Consider the following 23,290-nt stretch of genomic DNA (forward strand, 5'->3'; position numbering starts at 1 on the left):
CTCTAGGAAGAGTTTTTTCATCTTGGGAAATGAACAATATACAGTTAAAGGCAGGGTTTTTGTTCCTTGGAAATTTGGGCCACTCTGTTATTTCTGAAGTATTTGGAAAATTAGAAACGTATATAGCCGGCTCACCTAAGTAAGAGTTAGTAAATAATGTTGGGTCATGAAAAATAACATTTTCAAAAAGATTGGTGATTTGCATAACTTTTAGTGGTTTGGCATTGAGTTCATTGAAGTTATTTTTAAAGATTTTTAAATTGGTCCTGATCATGATTGGCTACTCAACCACTGAAATTTACTTAATTTTCACCTTTGTGCATTTTACAGATTAAATTTAAATAAACCAAATGCAAATCAAGCACAGATATTTCAATAACCGGAAAAGAATTTTGTGTATCTGTTTCATTAGAAATATTGCAATTATTGGGTAAAGGTACTCCTAACTACATTTTTAAAAATTTTCAAGGATATAATCATTCTTGTACACTTATTAAAGTGTCAAAATGCAAAAATGCTTTTTAGAATAAGAGAACAAGAATTTATATTTCCCTTTTAGGTGTTCTAATATAGTTTAAGCATATATTTTCCCAATATTTTATTTAGTTCTCATTGAAGGTATGATATTCTCCTGGGTTTAATTGAACAAATAACTGTTTATTTAAAAAAATATAGGAGTGCATTTAAGTTTTGAATCTAGAGAAGTATCTTAAGAAAATTAAAGCACTCTCTATTTGTTCCTACAAATATGCTGCTTAAAACCAGCATTTACATTCATTTATCTTTGTAATTTGACACAGAATGTAGTTTTCTGAACATTGCCCTAGTTTTATTTAAGTGACAGATTTTTGTCCTACTGAATGTTGTGGGAATTCTTTTCTACTGTAGAATTATGAAGTTATAATGAGTACTGACAAGGTTACTATCACCTGAAAATTAGCTGACTGATGACATAATGATTGATGTTCTGTAGAGAATATAGAGGAGAGAGAACTACCATTTTTGGAAAGATAACAGGATTTCTTTATATTTCTTTCTGAAATGTCAGCAAATGACTGCTTCTGATCCTTCAGACACTTACTTTGGAGTGGACCAAAAAATGTTATCTTTAATCATTTCAGCATATTGACTACTCGCTTTTTTTTTTTTTTCAACCTTAACTCGTTGGGCGTACCAACCGAAATGTCGAATGAAAAAAGCCCAGAGTTCTATTAATTGGTGTGTTGGTGAGCTACAGAATCATTTAACTAAAGGACTTCTGCCCCTGCATGCAATTTCTGCTTCATTATCTTTGTTACCCATTTTTAATTATACCACATATTTCATTCATGCAGCAAATGCTTATCAACTATCTCCCATGTGTCAGGCACAGTCCTAGGCCACTGGGACAGTCAGTGCACAAAACAGATGACTGTCTCTGCCCTTGTGGAGCTTATATTCCACGTTCATACTGCTTTGTGGCTTACCAAGTATTTTCATAACTGTTAGCTACTTTAATCTTCCTGGTAGGCCAGTTTTTTTCCTACAGTGATTTACTTCACTTACCAATTTTGTTTTTGTCAGAAGTAACAGTGAAAACTTCTGTGGACTTGTGAAAAAGAAAAAAATTACCCTGTATCTTCGTATTCCTTATTTTAGTCTTTCATTGAATATCAGAAACTAGTGATAACCAATTACATGTTTTGCAATAATAAATCAATTGTGATTTTATGTCTGAGCCCAGAAGGAAAGACATTGGCCTTCCCTGTTCATCTTGCTGAGGATCTGCAAGGTGGAGACAGTTAGACAGTGACAGGGATTTACAGGTAATAAATGAGAGGATGGCTCTCAGTGCTTCATTCCGGAAAAGTGATCTGAGTATTCCGAGTAGGAAAAAGATACTCTGTAGCTATATGTCATCAAGTGGTTTATATAGAGTAGTTTAAAAACCTTAAAAATCAAAGGGCATTCCTCAAGGCTCTAGACCGGCACATTTAGTGCAATAGAAGGTAGTAAATAGTTTACCTCCAGGGTTGAATCTTTGGATCTGTTACAGTTTATTAGGGGAAACCAGGAGGTTTTGCAAGTAAATTAGAATCATCAGACAGCCTTCCTCAAAAGTTCATGTATGTCATTATTTGGTGACTATTGTGCTAGATTAAAATATTCATTTTTTTATATAAAAGAGAACTTTGAAATGTCAAAAGCTGAAAAATTTAAATTTATCTTGGTTATGTTACCAGATTTATTAAAAAATAAGTGGAGGGGCACCTGGGTGGCGCAGTCGGTTAAGCTTCTGCCTTTGGCTCTGGTCATGATCTTGGGGTCCTGGGATGGAGCCCTGCGTCGGGCTTTCTGTTCAGCGGGGAGCCTGCATCCCCATCTCTCTCTGCCTGCCTCTCTGCCTACTTGTGATCTCTCTCTCTGTCAGATAAATAAATGGAATCTTTGAGGAAAAAAAAAAATAAGTGGAGATAGGCCTTGCTTTTTAATGACATTTGTTATTTCAAACATTAAAAAATTGACATAAAGATAATTTCCTGAATGTTATTTATTATTAAATGTACTTCTTAAAAGGATTAGAAAGCAATTGTTTCTTCTAGATAGGTGAGTCTTTTCTTTCTTTCTTTTTTAAATTTTGTCAAGGAAGTTTTACTATATACTATAGGAAAGGTACCAGATCCATGGCATTTTACTGACCCCTTGTTAGGATTCCTTCTTACCATTAATACTTAATGTGCACTCTAGTTTTCTTGTCCACCTCCCAATTCTTGTTACTATTTACCTGTTAATCCATAATGCTGTCTTAAATTAATTGCACTTAGTTTTGTCTATGCCTGCTTAAAGACCTTGTGATCTAATTTATTAAGCCAGAGTTTTTCACTTATTTTTGCTACCACTGTGCTTTATAGATTTGTTCTGGCAAATTAAAATCACAGCATCTTAAATGTTGGTGATGCTGACCCTGTACCAGGGTGGAGAATGGAGAATGCAGAGAAGGGTAAGGATGGACCCCATTCCAGTGGTTCCTTGCTCAGACCATCACCCCAACCATCCTTTGATGGAATTTGCAGATATTCTTACTTTGCCTGTTCTTACTACATGTACATATTTTTTGTATCTTCTTAACGTGTCTTTGGATTTATATTAACATATTAATAACTTAATGCAGTTCGTGAGAATCAGCTCTGAACAAACTGTTCTATGTTCCCCAAGTTAATGAACTGCTTCAGATTCATGGAGAGATTTTTGCTGTGAAGAGAACCAACAGACTATAGACAGTCCCTTCCCTTCTAGTAGTGATTCAGTAAGCCACCCTCTTTACAGAATAATTCCTGAGTTGGAGCTACAGTGGCGTAGCAATTTATGTGCATTTAATTTGCCTCTGACTGTAGTACCTATCCCAATCCCAACCCCTAACATATGCTTCTCTACCTTCTCTACTCCACTTTAACAACAAGGAATCTCAATCTGTTAACAGGTATTGAAGCTATTGAGGTTTAATAATAAAACAGGAGTAAATGAGCAGGCAAGTAGGAACATTTTAGAACTTTCCCCTAAACTCCTATTGACTTAAGAGATCTGAGGGTTATTTTAAGAGGCACGAATGCCCAGAAAATTGTGTACACATTTATGCATAAGTAAACATAGGATTCAGAGAGTTCAGAGTTATGTGCAGGAAGCCAAAGGATGCCATATGTTGTGGGTGATTTAAAAGGATTGTCGACAGTGATTTTATACACATTTACTTGCCATAAATGGGCTTCAGATATTGGTTGTCGACAGTGATTTTATATACATTTATTTGCCATAAATGGGCTTCAGATATTGGAACTGAAGCTGTGAATTAAATTCCATTGTATCACTTTTTGAGTGTGCCTCCTTCCTTCTGTTCTTGTGCCCACCAGAAAAACGTCTCCTTTGCTTTAAGAAATCACTTTATGCTTAGGTTTGCTGCTGAATAATAGAAATGAGAGCAGCATGAAAGTAAGGGAAGCAACACAAGTAATAGATGTATTCATAAAATACTTCTAGATGTTTTACTATGCAAGTTTTTACAGAAGTGAAATGTTCTTATCTTTAACATATTTAAACAAACGTGTCTTTAGGTTTGTGGGGGCTGGTAAGTATTTCATTTACACCTCACTCAGCCTGTTTTCACCACCCTGTTTCTGTTGTTGTTATGGTTCATAACTTTAAAATACTGTCTTATCATATCTTTCCTTTTCTTAAAGATTTTATTTATTAGGTAGAAAGAGAGAGAGCACAGGCACAGACAGGGGGAGAAGGAGAGGGAGAAGCAAGCTCCCCACTGAGCAGGGAGCCCAAAGCAGATTTCTACCCCACGACCCTGGGATCATGACCTGAGCCAAAGGCAGATACTTAACCGACTGAGCCACTGGATGCCCCTTATTATATCTTTCAGGGAACTTGATTTGTAGCTCTTAATACAGTATTTTTCTGCTTAGTCTTGGATTAACAGAGGTTTTAAATTATTTTTCCTAATTACAGTTTTTTTTTTTTAATAGTGAAAGTACACAGTTTTTAAACCAGTTAAGAAGCATAAGTTTTCATTTGAATATACCTGGAGTCTGTCAGGAATAAAAAGGCAAATTGGAAAAAGAAACAGTATGATTTTTATCTAGGAATGCTTGTTAGAATCCTTATTTAAGACTTCATTAGATCATGCTTTTCTATTTTACACTCTCTTAGTAAGAAATTGGATTTTTGCCTTAATGTATAATATGCTTACCAGACCCTTGTATATTTTATTCCAAAACATTTTATTTTACTTTCAGTAATGTTTCCACTTTTAATGAAATCTCTCCCTTTTATTCTTTTTAGCCTCCAGTCAGTACTTGATTTGGCAATGCTGAGTGATTCATCACTTTATATAAAGTCACCATAACTGATCCTATTTTTAATAGCATTATTCATTTTGTCAACCAGCTATTAGTTGGGAATATTTCAGGGGCACATTTTTGTGAGCTATGTGAACAGTAAACTGAAGGCACTAAAATTCTCTCTGAAGTCAAAGATCAAAAAGCCTCTGAAGCTTTTAGACTTTTGTTTCAGAACAAAAGCATCTGGGGAAAGGAAAGAAAAAAAACTTCACATCTTTTTCTATATTACTGAATACTTAATTGACTTCTTGATTATCAATATTCCAATGATGAATTGGGTTTTTCACTCTTCTTTCACATTTAGTCACCTTGCCATAACAACCTTAATTTTATTAACTCAAAGTGGCTGTCAGAAATAAAATATGCGATATATGATACATTTTTACCAGTCCTTTTGGTAAGACTCAAAATTTCTTGTTCTTTAGAATGTTAAATTTCTGACAACTTTTAAAATTAAAATATGTGGAGGAGCCTGGTTGACTCAGTTGGTTAAGTGTCTCACTCTTGATTTTGGTTCAGGTCACGGTCCCAGGAACATGAGATGGAGCCTGCTTAGGATTCTGTCTTTTTCCCTCTGTTTGTCCCACCCCACTCTCACATGCCCAGGTGTACTCTCTCTACTCTGAAAAAAAAATTAAAATATGTGAAGGTGTTAGGTTATTCTTTGAAGAGGTTTTTGTACATTAAAAGAATAAAAACCATGATTGGTGCCATATTTCTTAAAGAGACTATTCTAGAGCTGGATTGAGTTTAGATGTATTGAACCAATTCTATAGTTACATTGGATCTGAAACCAAAAGACAGTACTTTTTATTTTTTATTCATTTTTTAAAAGATTATTTATTTATTTATTTATTTATTTGACAGACAGAGATCACAAGTAGGCAGAAAGGCAGGCCGATAGAGAGGAGGAAGCAGGATCCCTGCTGAGCAGAAAGCCTGATGCGGGGCTCGATCCCAGGACCCTGGGATCATGACCTGAGCCGAAGGCAGAGGCTTTAACCCACTGAGTCACCCAGGCGCCCCAAAACAGTACTTTTTAAAGCAGGAAAATAGTCAGTCCTATTTCTTTATGTACTTTCTGTAGGTGCTTTTGCATCGCACATTGAATAGTTGCAACAGAGACCTCTGGCTGCAAAGCCTAAAGTTTTTTTTTTTTTTTAAAGATTTTATTTATTTATTTGACAGAGATCACAAGTAGGCAGAGAGAGAGAGAGGAGGAAGCAGGCTCCCTGCCAAGCAGAGAGCAGAGAGCCCAATGCGGGACTCGATCCCAGGATCCCGAGATCATGACCTGAGCCGAAGGCAGCGGCCCTACCCACTGAACCACCCAGGCGCCCCAAGCCTAAAGTATTTTTTAAAGTAAAATTTGCCAACAGTTCCTCCAAAGCAAAAATGGCAAGTTGAGTAAATTTAACAATACAGTGTTATGAGCTGATTTTAGCAGCATTTCCATAATTTTAAAGCCTAGATTCATGTCTAAGGTCTTTATATTATTGCTTATATAATCATAATTCACAGAAGCTCCTTGAGCCTCTGTTTCCTCATTTCAAAATAAGAACAGAGATTACAGTCAGCATCTGACTTTCAAACACATACTACAAAAGCCCCCTGACAACATACAGGGAAAGATCTGAAAGACTCCTTCCTACCATTTGTCCACAGGCAAAATGTTGGGGGAAAAAAAGGGGAATTACTGTGTAAAAAGCCATCTCAAAGCTTAGAAGCTTAAAGGAACAATTCGTTATTTTCTCTCACAGTCCCGAGGGTTGACTGGGCTCTGCTGGGTAGTTCTCTCTTAGAATCTCATTACAGCTAGATGGCAGCCAGAGCTGTGGTCTTCTAAAGACCCAGCTGGGCTGGATGTCCAAAACAGCTTCACACATGGCTGAAGCTGTTCCAGCAGTCCACACTTGGACTTTCCAAGTGTCTTGAACTTCTAATAGCATAACGCTTGGGTTATGAAAGGGAGTGTTTTAAGAGCAAACACTCTAAAAACCCCAAGAGTGGCTGCAAGAATCCTTGTGGCCTAGGTATTAAAGTTCTAGAATGACATTTCTTCCATAGCCTTCTGTGAAACAAGGCAGCAGGGTCATCCCAAATAAAAGGCAAGGGGAAATCGAGATCTTACCTCTCAGGGGAAGGAGTGTCAAATAATTTATAGCCATTTAAAATCTGCTACAGGGTGAAATCAGGGTAACAATCAGATAAAACTCTGGCCAGGGTTGTCTCCTGCTGGAGTAGATCAGTGCAAGGATTAGTCACACAGGGTGATATAGCTTGGGGCTCAAGGAGTCTCCATTAGGGCTTCTAGAATTGGAGAGCTACCCATTCTATTCTGTTATGCTATTCTCTCCTGGGATGTTGACTTTATAATAAAAAGAGCAATGGTTTTCCTCAGATTTGTCAGCACTGCTGTGGAGACGCCTTAAAGGGAGAGGTAGCAGAGGTAGTGAACATATTTGATGATTGCAATGAACCGGACCCCCACAGCTTGAGAGGAAGCAAGATCTGCTCACCTGCTGCAGTGAGGCCGGAAAAGATGCTGGTGCGGTGTCCAAACAAAGGGGTGCCATCACTATTCTTATTCCTGCAGTGGGACCCTTCCACGTAGCCTTATGGTGCTCCACCACATTGCACCCAGTACTGCCAGGTGAATTTTCCCAAAAGAGAACTTTGTCATATCGCCAAGCTACTCAGGGAAACCTTCTTTATCCCCATCTGATGGTCAAATTAAATAGAAATACTCTGTTCTCCCAACACCTTCATTCCATCAGCAACATTTCGGTTCTCCAACTACATTCCTTAGAGTTCAGTCTTTGGGCCTAGTGCCAGGAGTGGGGCATGTCTTCTTAACCTGCCCCATGTGTTCCTCCTCAAACCCCCTCCCCCCCGCCTTTTGTTCTTGCCACCTTTCCTTGTTGGAATGCCTTCTTTCTCATCCTTTGCAGTTCTAGATACCTTCCAAATCAAGGTGTGGATTAAGATGTTGTTCCTGATTAAAGCCTTCCTGGACAAAGCCTTCTTAACAATAATCTTTTCTTTTTACTTCTCTATTTCAGTGGAAGTCTTGACCATGCTGCTTCTTTTCATACGTTGTCTCACAGTTGATCTCAAATTGCATAACAATGGCAGGAGTAAAGGCTAACATGTATAGAGAGCCTGCTGTGTCAGACATTGTTTTGTGCTCTTTTCAGTGTTTCCATCCTGGCGATGCATTGTAATGACCTGTGCAGCATTTGAAACAATGCTGTGCTAATGAGCCCACCCTTAGCCAGTGTGATTTAACCCCATTGGTGTGTGACCTGGGCATCTGTATCTTTGAAAGCACTCTAGTTAATTCTAGTGTGTATTCAGGGTTGAGAACCAATGGTTAGGAAAACGCACCATATGAATTTTTTCAAGCCTCTCTTTCTCAGGGAATGCTTCAGATTTTACAGAACAAAATTGACTTTGGAGAAAAGAAAAATTTGCATTTAATTTCTCTGACCTGCAGATATAAATCTATAAGTAAAGAAACACTAAATAGAAATTTTTGTAGAGAAGGAAACTGTTTCTTTTTCATCTTTGTAATCCCAGTACATAGTACACTGTGTGGCACTCGATAGAGATGCAATAAATACTATTTGCACAGAATTAAAAGGATAGAATCAAACAAGTAGACACTACACTTGATTTATCTTCTCATAGCTGTACCAGAAATTAGACCTTTGTTTTTCTGTGTCTGAAATACTCATTGAGGAAAAAAATGTGGACTTCTGTTGTTTTCTGATGAGCAGGAAGATAAAGGATGAATTTACTTAACTTGCTTTCCCTTGTGACTGAAAGCAAATTTGCATGTGGATCACATAAATGAATTCCTTTCAGGTTGTGTGATAAAATAAATCACACCTCATTAGGTAAGTGATATTTCTTAGGTCTTACTACTTTGGGCATCTGGTTGCCATTCTTTGGAGTCTTGTTTTTGGGTCCACTCTATTCCAAATGTGTATTCTTTTCAGGTCACAAATTTAGATTTCTTTATTTCTGGTGCCCATGTACCAGGCACTTAAAGAAGGTTATTTAAAACCATTTTTTAAAAATTATTTAATTCCCTGTTATTTCCTAGAGGTATGTTTTGACCCTTTGATTGCCTTATTAAGACATCTTGGAACCTTTTCTCATTTCTCCTCATCTTTAAAAGGTGCTGCCAACTGGCATAGCATGCAGTGGACTCAAAATTTATTTGAAAGTTTTATTAGTGGTCTTTAGTATTCTTTCTTTGAAACATCAACTCAAGTCAGTTTGTACCACAGTTTTGCATGGACAATAAAAAGAATGTGGTTTCACCCTTTTTTAAGTACCCATTGTTCTTCTCCATCAGTAAAAGAAAAGTGAAAATAATAACAGAGAAGCAATTTAAAAATTATTGCTTGCTTTCTAGACAACAGAATTTTGGAGATAATTTCTCTGTAGTTAGGCTTGTAATTGTTCTTGGCTATGAGATGCTTGTATCACAGAACCATCTCGTTAAGTTTGGAAAGAAATCAGGCCAGTTCACGGTTAAGTTGGCTCTAAGTTCCCACCTTAATTAAATATGCAGAAGAGTTAATAGATATTTTGATTCCGTGGCTTCAGTTAAGTCAGAACATCTGATTAAGAAGTGAAAAGTCCATGAGGTTTTCTGTAAGTGATTTTTGTCATTTGGATTCAGACAGTTCAGTTCCAAGAATTTTAAGTGATTTGTTTGTGACTTGTAGCAGATTCCTACAGAAACTGGAAGCTAGTTTTGTCAGTTGAACACAAAACTCTGAGTATCCTGAAACGTTGTGCTGACAGAACCTAACATCATGCTGTAGCACCTGACAGTGTGCGTTCCGTTCCCCCCTCCACCCCCACACGAAAGGCCATTTGTTTTTCTTTTATGGAAAGCTTGGGAGATGAGTCCCTTTTCTGGGTTCCAACTCTTAGGAATAATTGGCAGTCTCTGCATGAAATCCCTATCTTTCCTGGCTAATGACTAAATATGCTATCATATTTATGTTTCTCTTGTCTTTTAAAAAAAATTTGCTGAAAATAGTCCTCATCACATTGCAGACACATGCCTGAGTGGTAGAGGTTCTGAGGCTGAATGGTAATGAATGAATGAGATAGCGTGTGTTAAATTCATAGCTAGTCCAGTGCCCGGTGTATAGTAGACACTCCTTAAATATTATTGTCATAAATATTATTCAGTAAAGTCGTGATGAATTGTTCCCAATATGATCAGTGATAAAATGACTGTATTTAGATTGCACTGATGGGCTTTGAAATGCATATCATCCAGGATGAAATTCCCGTGTTCTGCCTTTTTTAGAGCATTTTCAGAGTAGTTCTTAATGGCTTACAAAAGTTTTAACAGGTCTGTTAACTTGTTGCTTTGTTTTTATCACAAATAAGTTTCTTTGTTTGTTCATTGCTTTAAAAAGCATGAGGTTTATAAAAATTTTAAAGTGTAATATATATTTCTAAATGCATTTCATTGTTTATTTTATTATTATTGTTTTTTTGCATTTCATTGTTTTAAATCTCATTTCCTCATACCATTCGACACCCCTGCAATCACATGGTCAGCTGGATTAACATTTGACTTATGTCAGTTTGTAGGCACATGTTAAAAAAAAAATGGAGCACTTAATTGGAATTTCACAGCAATTTTCACATAAGCCAGTTTAAACAAGGTGTATTTATGTATGGGAATCAGGAATGAACTAATCTGTGTAAATATATGTATGTCAAAGAGTTGATTTAAAATGGTGAAGAAATTCTACACAATGGAACCTGAAGCTTGGTCATGTAACGTGTGGTTCCGTAGCCATAAGAGTTTATTACGGTAGATAACATGTCATTTTGATTACAGCTTTCCTCCATTAAGATAAGGTAATATATAGTAATAAACTATTCAGTGCAAACATTTTATGGTTAAGCTTAACACTAAGATCATATATCTCAAAGCTTCATTTATCACAAATGAATTTAATTGATCACATGTCTCAAATGAACCATTCATTTTTAAAAAATCTTTTAGCTTTCTATTTTTAGGGCCATAGGGTTAGTCTGAGAAACATTTTGGTTAGAATGGTAAAATTTGTACATGTGGTTTCACTAGTGTACTTACTTTCTACGCTTTATTAAGTACAAATATTTTTTTCATGTGTGTTTTTCCAGCTATTGTTATAAATGTTTCCTTGTATGCATGTAAATACAGCATTGCATTTTGTGACAAACAGCGCAATTGCCGTTACTTAATTATCTGTGGAATGTTTCTTTTGGGGGTGAAATAAGTTAACAGAAATGCTTGAGAATAAACAATGTGACAAAGCTTATACATAAAAATATATTTTTATTTTTCAATGTACTTATAGTCCAAGAATAATGAAAAATGTAACTCTGCCTAAATAATGCCATTTTCTTGTAATATAAGATGTTAAATTAAGAAGAAATGATTTGTCATTTCTTCGATGGTTTTATAGTCAATATTAGAATGACTTATGATAACAGTGAAATTAAAAAAAATGTTTTATAGGCTGCCTGGGTGGCTCATTCAGTGGAGCGTGCAATTCTCGATCTCAGGGTCGTGAGTTCAAACCCCACATTGGGGATAGAGCATATTAAAAAAAAATCAGAAAAAAGTTTTATAGTACTTTTGAACACCAAAATGGATTTCCTTTTCGTACTTTGCTTAATTGCTGTATTTTCAAAATGCCATTTTTTATAAGATTTTATTTTCACATAATCTCTCTACTCAGTGTGGGGCTCAAACTTACAACTCCAAGATCAGGAGCTGTACGCGCCACTGACTGAGCCTGCTGTGTATGTTTGGAAATGTTATTCAGACAAACATTTTATTATTTGAAAACTTGGATATTAAAAAACTGAGAACATTAATATTGGTAACTTTCCATTATATTATGATTTATGGTTAATTTGCAATTTGAAGGCATTAAGAACCTAAATTCTTGTTGGGCAATACACTTATTTTGACATACCTTCAAAAATATTGGCAAAAATAAATACATGCTTATCAATTGGTTAAAATACAAGTCTGAAATTACTGTGTTCTTGAAAAACCTATGTCTTCATGTCAAAATAATATTCACTAAATATGACTAAGAGAAAAGTTGCCATTGAATATGTAGCGAGAGTGATAAAAATATTTATTTTCAAGTGGACAGTAGAGATAAAGGACATTCTATCACCACAGATCATTCTCTTGGATAGTGTTGCTCTGGGGTATTTTAAATAAAAGAACACATGCTACATGTAATTATGACAACACAGAAAATTTACTATTAAGTTTGGTTTTGATCCATTGATTATTTCTAACACATCTTCCAAATCTTGATTAAACTCTTTGGCAATCTCTTTGGGTGATAAAGGCTACTTTAGAATGACTTTAATTTCAGTAAAAGTGATAACTAGCGAAGTAAAGGCTTAGAAAATGAAATGTTTTACTCATTGGCTTTGGGGAAATGGAATTTTGAATATTATCTAAAAGAAATGGCTCATCCATGAGATCAATGCTTTCTCCACAGCGTCTTCCAAGCCTTTTTTCCTGAGTGCCCCTCCATTCTACTCGGCATGCTGCGGTGGGTCCTGTCGGCGCCCTGCATCCCCCACTGCTTTTGCAAGTAAGTTTTTATGCTTCATCAGCAATGCCTCAGTTATTCTGTAAACCAAAGCAGCAGGATTTAATGTGCTCTGGAAAACTAATTGGTAATGCAATGGCAAGGAGCTAAATCCTCACTAAAAAAATCACAGCGATCCTATTCAGGAGGTTTCCAGAGATTTATCAGACCTCAGCACACTGAGCAATTGTGAGCAGTTTCTAATGGCATTGAAACCCAGGGCTGACACACCAAGGAAAGTGACTTGTTTTCCATTTGATATAAAAGATCTCAGAGGGACCAGTTTGGCTCTTTCTGAAACATGTAGCAATACTCATTTAGAGAAGAAAAAAGAAAGGAAGGAAGGCTAAGAAATTGTGCTGTGTGAAATTTCCATTCAGCTTAAAATGCGACACAGAAAGTCACTGGGTGTCCGTAGAAAATAGTTAAAATTGTCCAGGTTGTAAAAGGAGACAAATACCTCCTCTTTATGATCTTGAAGGAAAGTAGCCAGAGTTGTAGGAAACATTTTCAAGAGAACTCTTCCTTGAACATTACAAAATTTAAACATTGTCCAGGGGTGAAGTGAGAATGACAACTTTGAAAAACTTTCAGAGCACACATGCACACACACACTCACATAGCCAAAGAAAACAATGTCAAACAAAAAAGAAATAAAGTTCACCTTGATCTTGAGATTTCTAGGTAAAATAAGAATCTGTAACCAGAGAATCTGAGCTTATGAAAAAGGAGTCCAGTAAAGGGGCACATTTATTTCAGGTGCCCAAGAGGAAACATTTATTCAGGTTAACCCCTCCATCAGGTGAAAAGTGAAATTGGAGTTGAGTCAGGCTGAAGTAGAGAGCTCTATCACGGTTGAATTCAGGTCCCTGCTGCCTCTCGGTTAATGTGTTTTATGAATGTTTCAGGAGAGCAGTTGCTCAACAGAATGATTCCTGACAAGTGAGGCAGCAAATGCTGGCCGTTTAATGAGCTGCAGGCCTCTGAGCATCTCTTTAGGGGGCCGATACTTTCCCACAGAGCATTTTATATGGCAGGGACCCAGCCACAATGGGTGACAGACCCGTGACCAATCGTCACTTTCACTTGACTCATCCACACGCGACCTCACCACGATTTTTCACTGTGCAGATGAACTTTAGGAGCCATTTCACATGGAAAAGGCTCGGGCAAGGGTCAGTTGCCCTTTTGTATGGTCATAAAGCGAGGCTCTGTGTGTCCATCTTTTCTCCTGTCTCACGTTCCGAGTGAATTTCTGGACACCATTTAAAGCACTTGACTGAAAAATAAAGCAGTGAATGAAACTGACTTTTATAGACTCATTCTAGCTCATCTTCCCATATAACCCTGTCCACCTGAAAAGGGATTTACTGGATGAGCTGAGTGTATACAGGACTTGCTGAATACATAGGGTCCATTATCAACTCTGGGGATTGTTTATTAACCAGGACTGATACACCACTATTTTGGAAGTGACCTATTAATTGTCCATTTAACTAGAATGTATTGATTCACATAGAAAAATAGAAACCGTGACTAAACCTTTTACTCGCTCCTTCAAGGTGGTCTCCTATGAGGGCAGCTGAAAAGTGTCGTGCAAATTAAGGACACATTTGTCACCATAGATTAGAGTATCAGGAAAAGGCTGTTGGAGTGGAGACTTAAGTCCAAGAGACCTGACACTGGGGTGTCGTGGCATGTCTGGAATTAAATCTTTGGTGTCGCAGCCCCACGGTAGAGATTGAAAGAGATCCATACCCTGTTTTGGTTACTCTACCTTGACAGAATACTGGACTTCCGTTTTAAAGAACCTCTAGCAGTGTAGGTTAGGTAAGTGGAAATGGACAAAAAAATCCCGTGTAACAGGTGGACATTCATGTGTGTATACATGTATAGGTTTATTCATTTTATAGCAGTGTTTTTGTAAGAGTGTTCAAGCCCTAAATGTACGCTATTGCCTGGGCCAGTTTGATCCATAGAGCACATAAAAGTAATTCTAAAAGGCATTTCCTGGAGAGCGTCACCTTGTCAGTTGCTTGAAAAATTACTTTAAGAAAGATTTGTTTTCCTCCATCTCCCTCTGGGTTCTTCCCACTTTGTGCCTTTGGCATAAACGTTGTAAATTGTGGTGTCTCTCCCTAGAGGCTTATAAAGTCCCATGTTTATCTTTCTTAATTCAGTAAAACATACAAGGGGTAAATCAGCACAGCTCAGATCAAGTATACAGAATGCTGTACTTGGTCTGTCTCCATTTCTGAAGTTGGCATTTTAAAACTCATTAGAGATGCCACAAGTGTTTTTAATGAACTTTGGTGTCTCATTAGTTATAAATCTGAAATGAATTTTTATTTTTTATTTATAATGTTCATCGTATTTACAGCAAATGATAATGAAATGGTGGATTTATGCTGTCAATAAAGAGTTTTACATAAATAATCATGATACCAAGGAGCATTAATAAGGCTGACATCTGCATAGTACTCTTTACTATTAAAGGCATTTACTAGATTTTCTCTTCTTCCTCTTTGTTTAATAATAAGAACAAGTTTTACGCCCAAGCATTAACATTTTTTTTCCATTGCATAGGAGAAGGAAAATGAACTGTCCAAGTAATCTAGTATTAAATTTCAGCCAAAATGTGCTGACATGTGTGGACAGCCAAAATCAAGGTTTATACTAAACATTTTAATGAGCAATGAAGTCTGAAAAGCATAGGATCAGATCAACAGGTTCATAGCTAGCAAGTAAAATATCATTTTGACTCTTTTAACATGATTCACTTGTATAAAATTGATTTCATTTTTCTTGTTAACCTTTTAGATTTATGATTAACTTGTTGTTGCAATGTGGAAACAATCATTTCTCTAGTGCCCTTCTCACATATAATAAATGGTTTAATAGGCTCTTTAAGCACAGCCCTGACAGTGGGAAAAAATTAAAAGGCAGTGGTAAAAGTTCTCCCCTCCCCCAAAGCAGTGGAAGGAAAATCTTTGATATTACAGCCATGAGGTTCTTTTCAAAATCACACATTTCTCGGCCAAGATGAAATAGAAAGTCGTGGAAATTATGCGGAGAATGACCTTAAAAAAAAAAAAAACAAAAAAACAGACCTGAAAAGTTACAGGAGTCTTAATTATGTAGAATGGCTAACTGAATTAATCAGATAATTATTTCATTTTGTCTTTGAGTACCCAACTTGAATGTAATCCTTCAAAAATGTTATGCATTAAAAGACAAAGTTTAAATTTAGAGTAACGTTGTGAAAATATGAGCAGGGAAATATTCTTCTGGGACAAACTGCTCTGCCTTTTCCTTGGGAGATTTTGAACTTCTATTCTACACTATAAGATCATGTTACTCTTTTCTCTTCCTTGCTAAAACTTAGAGGAACATAATACACTCTCCAAATTTGCATTTAGGATTTTTGTTGAAGGCAGCGGGGAAGGGCTGTTACTTTTATTGCTGATAGGTCGGTCTGGTGAATGTCACTATCAAAGATAGGCAATGCTCTGGTGAGTATTCTTGGCACTGGACCTGGCTTGTGTTCTCTTTCACTGTTCTCAGCTGGAGTGCTGGGTGCCCAGAGAGAACTGACAAGACCTACAGCAGTCCTACTGTAAGGATTTATCATTAGCACTCTAAGATCTTCAGAGGGATGCAGCATTTTGTGCTACTAGAGAAAGAAGCAAGATTATTTTGTTGAAAATATAATCAGGTTTGTGCAGTAAGTTGAATACAGGTTTTGACTTCTCAATAGTGAAGGGAGGGGTGTTCCAGAGATAAATGACACTCAGTCAACCAGGAAGAATTGTTTAGAGGAGTCAGAGACTCAAAGACAATAGATTTTCCAAGTTGATGGCTCTATTCAACAGTGTCTGCAGAGGCAGTGAACATATTTGAGTAACTTTCCAGGAACGAGTTCCCTTTCTCCCCAGATGTGTTCTTAAGTAGTAGAAGATGGAGGATGGAAAGCAGAGCTACTTAGTGATATAGGGTGCCTGTTCCTGATCTTGTCTACAGCCCTTGCCTAAACATAATGTGACATCTAATGGGGCAGCTGATAAAGTCCTGATTTGAGATTCCCCCCCAAAAGTGCATGAGTGCATAACAGAGTGACAGAATTGGCTGAACAGAACAAAGAAGGAAAGGGTTGTACTCTTAGCTCACTATGTGTCTACAGAATGATATGGGGATGTTGGATTATGCTTTTAGAACTATAATACTCAGAGCAAGGGAGATAAGAGTCCTACTAGTCTCTGTAATGGTCAGACAACCTACACCTGTTCAGTTCTGGAGCCCCACTTTAAAAGGCACAGTGAGCCCATTTGCCTATAAAGGTCAGGTCAGGAATAGTCCGCAGCTAAAATGGTGAAAAGTCTCTATGCCTGGTCATGAATTTTCTAAAGTGAGTGAGTATGTTTGGCCTGGAGAAGAGAAATAATAGGGAGAACCTGAGCGTTATCTTCAAATTAGATATACTGCATTCAGTATAGATTTAAAGGAGAGACATGGAGCCAACAAGTGGAGTTTAATGGAAATTGAATCTGGACTTAATATTAGGGAAAGATTTTTAGCAAATTAATATGGTTATAATATATGATACTGAAATATTATAGCATTCCCAAATACTATATTATATAGAGAATGGAAGGTAGACTTCTAGTTTAAATGGGGCAAGCCAGGGAAGTTCTATATCTTCTCTCTCCACGCCTCAAATCCGCAGGAATGATATAAAATACACACACACACACACACACACACACACTACATCCTCACACGTGAAAATATGAAGGGGTCCATTAATTTATCTTGTGTTCTATTCCTCTGTTGCTCCCCACCTCTCTTCACCCAACAGTGTCATTTACACACAGCACAACTCCAGCCGGAGCACCTGTCGCCAGCCCCATTTCATGCAGGGGCTCCCTGGAGGATGGTGCATGGGGCCATCGCAGCCCTCAGGGAATCATGCTTTTGAAACTTTTCTATCCTCTGTCTCTCTGCCACTTTAATGGGATTCTTCCCACCTCCCGACCTCTTTGCCTACTTACAACTCTGACAGTCTTTGGTATGATTATAAAGAGGATTGGTGGACTTTACTCTTCCTTTTTATGTGACTTCAAAGGCACAACTTTTCAGAGCCTTAGTTTTTTCCTAGGGAAAGTGGAGGAGATAGTACCTCGCTCTGGGGGTTGTTGTAAGGAAGACATGCCATGCTTCAGGGAGTGGCGACAAACCTTAACACCTGATGAGCCCCATTAAAAAAAAATATATATATATATATACACATATATATATATATATAAAATATATATGAATGTATGTATGTATATATATATATATGTGTGTGTGTGTGTGTATGGAGGCCACGGGACAGAATCATCATCATCATCATCATCACCATCATGCTCCCAAATTGGTAGGGTCTATAGCGCCTTGAATTGGTGGTCCTGGCCTTTAAAGCCTCTTTTCTACATGTCTTAAATACTGTATCTGTTTATATTTATTTTTATATTATTCACTTGTTTATTTTTTGTCACCTGGAAGTTCCTATACAAGTCAGACATGTGTCATGAGTTTAGGTGTAGTCAGAGGTGTTTGTTGCTGATAACGTTGTAATCGTTTCTGAGAGAATTTTGAGTCACCAACAAGTTCTTGAAGTCCTTGTGTTTGTTTTGTAGGTGTAGGTGTGAGCACATATTAGATTTACAAGGTATGGAAGTGGTGTAGGTTCCTCAGTACACTTTATTTTTTGTTAAGATTTATTTATTTATTTATTATTTAGAGAGGGAGAGAGGGAGGGAGGAAGGGAGAGAAAGTACACAAGCAGGTAGAGGGGCAAGAGGAGAGGGAGAGAATTCTCAAGCAGACTCCCTGCCAACCTGGAGCCCAGCGTGGGTCTCAATCCCAGGACCCTGAGATCATGACCTGAGCCTAAAATCAGGTTGGAGCACACTTTATGGACTGAACCACCCAGGTGCCCCCTCAGTGTGGTTTATGGTTAGATCCAAAGACAGCCCATAAAAGACCATGGGGGAGAGATGGAGAGGAGCATCCATAGTAAAAGTAGCATCTTCCCAACTTTTCACAGGAACCTAAGGCTCGTCACCTTGGGAAAACCAGCATGATGTGCATATTGACAGCAGTGCTAAGAGGAACAGTAACTAGAAAAGAATATGGTAGTCTTTATCTTTGCCTTATTCGTTTGCTTGTCATTGCTCATATCCGTGCTCATTTTCAGGCACTGAAACCTGAGGGTCCCAGACCCAAGAATTAACCCTTTGGCCATCATAACCATTTTAGTCTCTCTTTCAAGACTGAGGTCTACTTTGGGTCCACGATTTTCAAAAATGTTAGTATTTATCACATTAGTGAGAATAATTTGTTTGTAGATTATCCTCAATGGGAAACTTCTTTCTCTTTACTTAAAAATAGCTCCATAGGAAAACTTATGAGTTTCTTTAAAAGTTTTAGGGATATTTAGGGGCACCTGAATATATATCTATGGTGGCTCGGTCAGTTAAGTGTCTACCTTCATTTCAGGTCATGATCCCAGGGTCTTGGGATTGAGAGCCACTTCAGGCTCCCTGCTTAGTGGAGGGCCTGCTTCTCCCTCTCCCTCTGCCTGCTGCTCTCCAGGCTTGTGTACTCTCTCTCTGTAAAATAAATACATAAAATATTTAAAAAAAAGTTTTAGGGTTCTTTTAATGTGTTACCCCATTGTTTTATTTAAACTTGTAGGTCTTAGTGAAGAAGGGGCTAGGATGGGTAGAATCATGGTCCCTACCTATAAAATCGCTACCTAGAAATCGATGTAGGTAGAGTTTTAAAAATGAGGCCTGTAGACTCACAAATTTGCTGTGCATTTCTATAAGATATAAAAGGTTATTAACTAGGAAAATACTGGCCTTTCAACAATGCTGAGCTGGTCAGGTCCTCCTCAAAAGGCTTTTCTATTGGGCAAGTCATGACCTGAGCTCGTTTCAGTCAACCCCGGCCCTAATGTACCTTTCCAGCTTATCTTCTGTGTTCTTGGCACTCATACCCTGCAATCGGGAAATACCAAGGTTCCAGGTCTACCGTGTTTCACCCATGTCCTCACTCCGTTCATGGGTGCCCAGATTTGAACCCCTCTTCTCTACCTGCCTTTGACTAGATTGCCTGTAAGAGGAATTGCTATTTCCTTCTGTCTTTTCTTCTCTCTCAGAACTTACTCTGCTCTCCTCCAAGTCTAAATGGCTTCCATCTGGTTCTCTGCCATGGTCTGCAGTTACTTATCTCACTGTGTTGTGGCTGGCTGTGTAATTTCTTGGACCTTTCCTTATCAACTGTGAGCACCTGAAGGATGGATTGGCTTCATCTTCACTTGTCTCTCAGCAACATCTCAATCACCCCACCAGATTATTCTCGAAAAGGTTGCTACAGTGTTCGCTTGTTTTCCTTAGAAAGTAGAACCAGACTTAGAATGCAGAATAGAGATGAATTATTTGTCCATAACTCTATAGTAGCCTACTTTACGTTTATTTTTGCCTTTTCAGTCTTTTCTCGGCATTTTTACTTAGTTATAAACATAGTATGTGTCTTATTTATTATACACAGTATAGCATATTTTCTTTGCTGCTGCCTGTTCTTCATAGTTCTCATCTTTAATGGTTCTTTAAAATTTCACCAGGGGGATATGGCATCATGTAATTACACATTTCTTTACCTTTTGGTATTTAGGTTTCTTTCCCCAATATTTAACACATATGGCTATAATAATGATAGAGTATATACATTTGTGAATGAAAAATGCCAGAATCAAAATATCAAGTGATAAGACTTGCTGGAATTTGAGGACACAATTATCAGGAACAGGAGATGCCTTGTAGTCCATACTCACACACTGGTCCAGGACAGTGCAGAAGCCTGTAGTCATAGACAGGAGCTTTGACTGTGTTTATAAATGTTTCTCCCCTTCCGTTTTGACATGTGACATCTGAGTAGAAAAACAGTGTGGCACAGAGGAAGGAGCCAAAAATTTAGATTTGGCTCCTCCTATCAAAGTACCATCCATCTTTTTCAAAGAAATGGAACAAATAATTCTAAAATTTATATGGAACCAGAAAAGACCTCGAATAGCTAAAGGGATATTGAAAAAGAAAGCCAACGTTGGTGGCATCACAATCCCGGACTTCAAGCTCTATTACAAAGCTGTCATCATCAAGACAGCATGGTACTGGCACAAAAACAGACCCATAGATCAATGGAACAGAATAGAGAGCCCAGAAATAGACTCTCAACTCTATGGTCAACTAATCTTCGACAAAGCAGGAAAGAATGTCCAATGGAAAAAAGACAGCCTCTTCAATAAATGGTGCTGGGAAAATTGGACAGCCACATGCAGAAAAATTTAGATTTGGAAGGTCCTGCTATCAGCTGAGCTCTGTGTTCTTGGTGTGGCTTTGGACCTTAACAGCACTGAATACTTCTTCATCTGTACGGAGCATGTCTGTGACATGGTTCTTACAAGAATCAAATGAAATCCAGCAAGCAGAACTAGATAGATTCATGGGATTCTTCCTGTGGGCCAGGCACTGTGAAATTTTCTTGTATTATGTCATCAAATCCTTAGAGCAGTCCTATAAGATAAGCTGAAAAAGGCTAATTAAACTGGCTTTAAGTCATACAGGTAAATGCCATAATCCAAACCGAGCTCTTCCCTATTACATATTTCAAACTCCTTTGTCCTAGCCTTCCTGGAGAGGAATCACCCCAACAGATGAATTTCAGAACCAGTGTAGAAAGCCCAATACCATAGTCTCTACACCAAGGAAAGTTCAAAGAAGCAGCACATTTAGAAAAAGGACGTATTGAGCTATTTAGAATATTTTTATTAGTAACCAATGTTTCATAAAACTATTTAAATCTTTGATAAAGAGGTAGTGAATCTGGTTGTCAAAACGTGGCCTTCAAGGTATGGCTTTGGCATGTGACAGGCAAAAAAAAAAAAAAAATGATGCTGTGGGTGGAGAATTAACCAAGATCTCATGCAGTGAATGGAAAGAGCATCAACAAAAATAGACGTTTGTAAAGAATTTGGCGTGATAACATCCGATGGCGTTTCCGAGGAGATGCAAGTGTTACAGAGCTGGAAGGAAAGAGAGAGAGGCCAGATCTTCTCGTGATGTGAGGATGAAATAGAATGAGGTGTAAACCAGGGCCAAGAGACTTGCTGGGAGATAACCTGCAGTCTTTTAGACAAGTAGGGAAGGGAGTTGTCATATTACTAAAGTAGATGTGACAGGATTTATTCATTTGTTGATATTATTCCCCCTAAAATACAAGTCAGATTGGATTAGAATATATTGTGTAGTGTTAGGAGCATTTGTTTTGAAATTGGTTGTCCTGGGTTTGGAGCCCTAGTCATGTTTCCCTTGGACAAAGTTTCTTAAGCTACCTGATCTTCATTTTATTCATCTATGAAGTGGGGAGAATAACCGTATAACATTTGGGGCATAGGCGGGGCAGGATTATATGAATTAATGCATGTCATTGGCTTAACAGAATAAATATAATGGTACAGAGTATTCCGTGTGACTTTATTATTATCACGTCACACCCTGATGAAACTACTACTATTTGAAACTGTTACTGATCTTCACTACTATTGGATAAAGTCCTGAACTCTTGTAGTACTCTCTGATCTGGCTCCATTCCACTCTAGAATCTCTGTGTCAAAGGTCCAGATGTCTTCAAGAACCTGGCGGGTTAAAAAAAAAAAAAAGCAAGCTAGGTGAGGCTGTGGCAAATGAGGGCCATCAAAATGGGGGACCTGCTATTCACTCCAGTAGCTCTTTGCTTACTGGCAAGATGAGCCTAGTGTGGCTACCTTTGAAGAGATGTCAGAAACCTGGACTTCACATGAAATCTAATTATTAAAGATGAACAACTGTATCAGAATTTTAAGACCATACAAAACCCATCTGCGGGCTAGACCTGGTTGCCAGCTTGCCCCCTCTGCTTCATGCCCTTCCCAGCCTTGTAGACTGCTCAGTTTTCCTGCAATTATGGAAGACACATATTGCATGGAGCACTGGGTGTGGTACATAAACAATGAATTCTGGAACACTGAAAAGAAATTAAGAAAAGAAAGTAAAAAAAATATTTTTTTGTGATTTAAAAAAAAAAATGTTGAGTATTGCTGGCACGCAAGTTTACAGTAGTTTCAGGTGTGTGACATAGTGATTCACCAGATCTGTACATTATGCTGTGTTCAACCCAAGTGTAGCCACCCTCTGTCCTCATACATGTCTTGCAGTATCATTGACTACATTTCTCATGCTGTCCTTCGTTCCCATCATTTATTCATACCATGATTGGAAGCCTGCATCTTGTACTCCCTTCCATTCATTTTGTGTCCCATCCTTCACCTCCCCCTCATCTTTGGCAACCATCAGTTTGTTCTCTGTATTTATAGTTGTCCCCTAGTGCTTCTGGACGTGTTGGTCACTCTGTCTAGCTTGGTCTTGGTTCCTTCTCTCATGAACTGGATTGGTCTTTTAGACTTGGCTCAGCCTGTTTTCTCAGAATTAATTACTTCCTCCTTTGTGATGCCAGAGCATTTCATAAATCATTCTAGTGTAATACTTAAGACATTAATTTGCTTTTTTATTTAGAAATAATTATTAAGCACCAAAATGCCTACCAGCTACAGCTGTAAACTGCTGTCCCTGTTCCCCTGGTGCCTATATTCCACTGTGATCTTCATGTCAGTCCTCCCAT

At 37.8% G+C, this 23,290-nt stretch overlaps 1 protein-coding gene across 1 annotated transcript in view; it reads left to right on the forward strand.

Annotated features, from left to right (window-relative positions):
- The window catches only part of DBX2 (developing brain homeobox 2), a 34,979-nt gene that overhangs the window by 1,832 nt on the left and 9,857 nt on the right, over window positions 1-23,290 (forward strand). Inside the window, exon 2 of the mRNA XM_004765579.2 lies at window positions 12,437-12,532. Coding sequence (XP_004765636.1) covers window positions 12,437-12,532 — 96 coding nt within the window. The remainder of the gene's footprint in view (window positions 1-12,436; window positions 12,533-23,290) is intronic.

Source organism: Mustela putorius, unplaced genomic scaffold (assembly GCF_011764305.1).
Source record: "Mustela putorius furo isolate JIRA1106 unplaced genomic scaffold, ASM1176430v1.1 tig00537227_pilon_pilon_pilon, whole genome shotgun sequence".
Taxonomy (NCBI): Eukaryota; Metazoa; Chordata; class Mammalia; order Carnivora; family Mustelidae; genus Mustela; species Mustela putorius.